General features: G+C 39.7%; 1 protein-coding gene across 1 annotated transcript; it reads left to right on the top strand.

Annotated features, from left to right (window-relative positions):
- Window positions 1–947: 947 nt before the first annotated feature.
- LOC310936657 (insulin gene enhancer protein isl-2a) lies at window positions 948–5,245 on the top strand (the record flags this gene model as incomplete). The annotated part of the gene is made up of 6 exons (XM_083900764.1): window positions 948–1,005; window positions 1,410–1,599; window positions 1,860–2,122; window positions 2,963–3,246; window positions 3,881–4,048; window positions 5,129–5,245. The coding sequence occupies 6 exons, from the start codon at window positions 948–950 to the stop codon at window positions 5,243–5,245; spliced, it is 1,080 nt and encodes a 359-aa protein (XP_083756890.1).
- Between the last annotated feature and the right edge of the window lie 846 nt (window positions 5,246–6,091).

Here is a 6,091-nt window from a genome sequence, read left to right on the forward strand (position 1 = left end):
AGGCCTATATCAAATGTAAATCTCTATTAATGCATCTTACAGAGTAAATAATGTTGTAAATAATGTGCAGCGATGTGTTTTTATACACAAGTTGACGGTTTGATTAATAGGCTGAAATATTATCAGGTCTTTGTCCAGAACTTACTTTTGGCCTCAAACCTTCTCTAATACAGTAAGTGCAGTTGTGGTTTTCTTCCAGTAGATGGCGCTGTTCTCGAATAGATGAGCAGGCAAAACAGCGCTTCCTCAATCTGCTGCATTCATGACCAAAAACACACACACATTTCTGCAGGAATTGTACAATTTATTATTAGTTTTTGCTTTGAACTGAATGGAATAATATTGTAAAATAAAGAATTGGACTAACATTCTTTGATTTAACGTCAGAGACAAACAATCTGAGTCTTTCCTACGTCACGGGATGTGACTTTGATATGGAAGAGGTAAAACTAAAACTATTATTAATTTAAATTTATAAAAATAATTGAGCAGACGAGTCATCATTAAATGGTTTTGTTATTGTTATTTGTTATATTTTGTTATTGCTTCATTGTTACTATGAAATGAAAAGTTCTAGACTGAATATTGTAACATGCAGAATTACTTTTTTTCCCCCTCATAATAAATAACAAAATAATAACTCGTAGAGCTATCCTTTTTTTAAAAAAAAAATCTGTATAAATATGAAAGATATTGTGCTTTTGTCTTTCATAAACACACACCTCCAGATTGACTTTATTTATTCGCAGGCTGAGTGTGATGATTGGAGCGTTCGCTTGTGCGAGCGTCATGACGTCAGAGGAGCGAGCAGCGCGTGGGACCCTGCAGCAGCCTCCTCGCGCCCCTCCGGTCCGGACAGACACAAGTTATTAGGGAGGCAAGCGAAGGTCCGGTCAGCTGCTCCCCATCTTTTCTGCATCTACCACCGTGGCCGTCATCCTTCCTGTATGGTGGATATTATTTTCAGCTCTTCTTTCTTGGGTGATATGGGGGATCATTCCAAAAGTAAGTATAGCACGCGCCAGTTGAGGAGTTGGAGTGACAGATTGTGTCTGCGTCGCAGTGTCTTGTTATGGACTACATGATGTATTCAGCAGGGGGATCGATCACTTTAGCCATGTTTTCCTGATAATTATGCTGCGCACAGACGAATCTGGCTGTCACGGTTTTTGTCTTCTGGAAATGAAACTTAAATTTGGTTTTACGCACCAAAAAAAAAAGTGTCTAATCTGTTACATAACAACCAAGTGTTGACCCGTGAGGAGATCACTGCAACACTGACACAATCTGAACATCAACATTTATTTATTTAATTTTATTTTATTTGTATTAATGCTGCATTTGTTTTTTTTATTGGCTGTATTTTTTCTATCTGTGGTAACATTGTTTTTTCTCCCCCACTTTTACAGAGAAGCCAGGATTCGCGATGTGTGTAGGATGTGGAAGTCAGATCCATGACCAGTACATACTGAGAGTCTCTCCCGACCTGGAGTGGCACGCAGCCTGTCTGAAGTGCGCAGAGTGCAGCCAGTACCTGGACGAGAGCTGCACTTGTTTCGTCCGCGACGGCAAAACATATTGCAAACGAGATTATGTAAGGTAGGAGTTTTGGGTGGAAATGATCACACACGATTATCGGATTATTATTATTATTATTTTATTAAATTCGGCCTCATTTGGACAAACTGCATTATTTAATGTAAATATCATATACATTAATTCTCAATATTCAAATAGTAATAAAAACAACTTCAGGGAATTTAAATTGACTGCATGTCACAAGTGTAGGAACCGAAAAATTCCTTCTCTAATCTTTCTTCATTTTGTTTTTAATTTTCTGAAAAAAAAAAAATGTATAGGTTGTTTGGGATTAAATGCGCAAAATGCAACCTGGGATTCAGCAGCAGCGATTTGGTGATGAGGGCCCGGGATAACGTGTACCACATCGAGTGTTTTCGGTGCTCGGTGTGCAGCAGGCAACTGCTGCCGGGAGACGAGTTCTCTCTGCGGGAAGAGGAGCTGCTGTGCCGGGCGGACCACAGCCTGCTGCTGGAGAGAAGCTCCGCGGGGAGTCCGATCAGTCCCGTCCACATCCACTCCAACAGACCACTACACCTGGCAGGTCGGTATTACTATTATTATTATTGTTATTATTATTATTGTTATTATAACAATTATTGTTATTATTATTATTATTATTATTATTATAATATAACCATAAAATACTGGACAAAAAAGTATAATCCAATCCCAAATAAAAGTCTTATTTCTAAACCGACCTAGGCTTCTGGAAAAATTATATAAATGTGACAGCGAGAGTTTATATATATTATATTATATTTGACCATTATTTTGTATGATTTTATTTTTCCTCTATCCCTTATAATATTCATGAATTGTGCAATGTGTGTGTGTGTGTTGTGTTTCCTTAAGCTAATTTCCTATAATTGATCCCATTAGTGATAACCACATCTGTGACCATTTATTTGAATTATACTAGAATACTATTAATAATATAATACTAAGCTTCGCGGTGTGTGTGTGTGTGTGTGTGTGAGTGTGTGAACCGTCCTGGTGGCACGTGCCATCACAACACGAACAAACCAAATGTGTGAATAATGTCCAAGTTCCTGCTAAAGCCTCGTTTAAAATAACAGCTCAGTGCAGTGACACTGGCCTCGTGACGTCATGCTTTTCAAGTTTGAGAAATTTGGTATAAAAAATTAAATGAAATTTTGATATCTAAAAAAGTAAAACAATTCAACCAATTTCATTAAAAAAATATATATTACTAATAATATATATATAAAGAGTTATTTTAGTTTCTAAGCTTTTATTCAGGAATTTTCCTGAGTCTGTGATTTAAACCTTAACCATAAAAAAAAAAAGGTCATCTCAAACTCGAGATCATTTGACTGCTTTTCCTGACACCGCTCTCCTCTCTGTGCTCGCTCCTCCTCAGATCCGGTCACGGTGCGGCAGGCCCCGCATCGGAACCACGTGCACAAGCAGTCGGAGAAGACGACGCGGGTGAGGACGGTGCTGAACGAGAAGCAGCTGCACACGCTGCGGACCTGCTACAACGCCAACCCGCGGCCGGACGCGCTGATGAAGGAGCAGCTGGTGGAGATGACCGGCCTCAGTCCCAGGGTGATCCGGGTCTGGTTCCAGAACAAGCGCTGCAAAGACAAGAAGAAAACCATCCTGATGAAGCAGCTCCAGCAGCAGGCGCACAGTGATAAGTCCGTAAGCATCTTCGTAAGTCGGACCCACTTGATTACTACCAACCAATTGATATGTTTGTGTTTGAATGTTTTTTTTATAATCATGACTGGGCTCAAAACTGTGAAACGACTGTGAAATATAAAGTTTGATATAAATGACATGTTATGTTTTTAGTAAAAATATGTTCAAATGGCTGGATAATCTAATGTAATCTAATAATTCAACCCCATTTATTATAACAACAACAACAATAATGATGTTACTTTACTCATCCAGCCTGTCCAGTGGGCTCTGATCCTCTCCTGTATTCAAACTTTAAGCCAATGAATAATGAATCAACTGCTTTGGCTTCAATTGCTTGACCTGAAAGATAAAAAACATCCATAAAAAAACTTGATTTGCATCAGTGAAACAGCTCCTGCTTTAATATGCCAACATATCAATCACTCCTTCAACCCCTGAGGAAAAAGAAATATATGAAAGCAGTGTTTCTGCAGCCATGCATCAGCACTCACACTTTCACATTGTTGGTCACAGATTTGAGCATGGAAATGAAACGTATAGGATTCAGTCTGGAGGTGTTGTGTCAAAAATGAGAGCTTGGCGGTGACAGATGCTATAATTTTCATTTATCGCTGTGTTTGTGTTTGAGCAGAACCTGCAGGGCCTCACAGGGACGCCTCTCGTGGCTGGGAGTCCCATTCGGCACGAGAGCACGGTGCAGGGAAACCCGGTGGAGGTTCAGACCTACCAGCCTCCGTGGAAAGCACTGAGTGAGTTCGCCCTGCAGAGTGACCTGGACCAGCCGGCCTTCCAACAACTGGTGAGTGTGTGTGCAGTGCATGTGATCTATCTATCTATCTATCTATCTATCTATCTATCTATCTATCTATCTATCTATCTATCTATCTGTCTATCTGTCTGTCTGTCTGTCTGTCTGTCTGTCTGTCTGTCTGTCTGTCTGTCTGTTTATCTGTTTGTCTTTCTCTGTTTGTCTGTCAAGAAACAGTTGCAGACAAATATACTGATGATCTGCATACAAATGAACACAAACAACAATTTGAATTTTATTACACACACACACACACACACACACTCTCTCTCTCTCTCTTCCTCTCTCTCTCTCTCTCTCTCACACACACACACACACACACACACACACACACACACACACACACACACTCACTGGCACTGCACTAAACACAGTGTGTTATCTATAACCCTAACCATAACCTGTAAATGCATAGCTCTAACATTAATCAAACCAATAATTCAAATCAGTTCACACAGTTCTTCCCCCCCCCAAAAAAAGTTCAAATTCTGGAGCGCAATTAGGACCAGATTTTGGTCTTCATGTGGATCAGTGTCCATGAGAAGGTCAGATTTTATGTCACAAAAGATGACAAATACAATTATACAATCACACACACACACATGGATATATAGATATATATATATTTATACACACATATATATACACATACTCATATACACACACACACACACACACACACACACACACACACACACATATATATATATATATATACACATATATACACTGACTTTCATTTCCTGGAACTAGTCCAAACCTAATCCTAATCTTAACCTAACCCAAACATGCATCTTAACCATCTCTTCTCCAAAAAAAAACATGTTATGGGGAATTCCTTTTTGTCCCCACAACATGAGTTATACCTGGAACACACACACATACACACACTCCTGAATTTGTGAGGACATTCATAGACCTGCATTCTAACCCAAACATGGACATAATTGGATTAAGTTTTGGTTTTAGTTTAGAAAACCGGAATGGTCCAAACTTTGACCCTAATTCCCAAGTTTGAACCAAAAAATGTGTCTTCACATTAACTAACATGCGTCTTCCTCCTCTCCTCAGGTGTCTTTCTCTGAATCGGGATCACTCGGGAACTCCTCGGGCAGCGACGTGACTTCGTTGTCCTCTCAATTACCGGACACTCCCAACAGTATGGTACCCAGCCCGGTGGAGACGTGAAACGGGGCCCTCAGACCTGCGGGTCCCCCACACACACTCTCATCCCTGCAAGGACAGTTGCAGCATGTTCCCCCCCCCCGTGCCCCCCCCCCCTGTCCCCCACTGCATGTGACATCACATCACCCAGACTTCAGCGAGGAGAGAGATTTCTTTTAATTTCTTAAAATGGAAGAAATGGAACGTGTTTTTTTTCCCCCTCTCCCTTTTCAACCATCTCTTGGAAACTTCAGTGAAAGAAACTAAGCAGAACAACGTGTTTGCATGACTTGATGCAGAGACAGACGATGTACAGAAGACTTCCCGCTGGATATACCGCAACAGACCATAATAACACATTATGGGGGAAAACACCGACATGGACATTGTGCAGTCTCATTGTGTGTCATATATGTGTCTTCAATCTGGCAACATTCTTTTTATACGTTTATTGCGCCCGTCGACTCTCATTGTCTTAAAGGTCATAGCATGATAATCTGCTAATTATTCGTGTTGTTAAAAAAAAAAAAAAAAAAAAAAAAAAAAGTCTTTATGTTAAGGGCAGGATACAGGTTGTTTGAGCTTCTCGAGCAAAAAAAGTAAATTATTGTTATTATATTATTTATTAGTAGGAAAGTAATTCGTAAAGGGATTATTAACTGATAAAAAAAGAATTAAAAAATCCTGAATATATGCATTTTTGTTCAATCTTTGTGAAGGCCCATATCAACTGTGGAATTCAATTATTGTTGCACTAAATTCAAATACCTTTGGGCAGATGCACTGCGTAAATACGTAAAAACACTCTGTTTGCTCTGACCCTATATGTTGAAGTTGCTCTGCCTGAACTGAAGCTTGTAGAAGTTGTCG

Source organism: Microchirus variegatus (assembly GCF_963457635.1).
Source record: "Microchirus variegatus genome assembly, chromosome: 14".
In the NCBI taxonomy this organism is placed as follows: Eukaryota; Metazoa; Chordata; class Actinopteri; order Pleuronectiformes; family Soleidae; genus Microchirus; species Microchirus variegatus.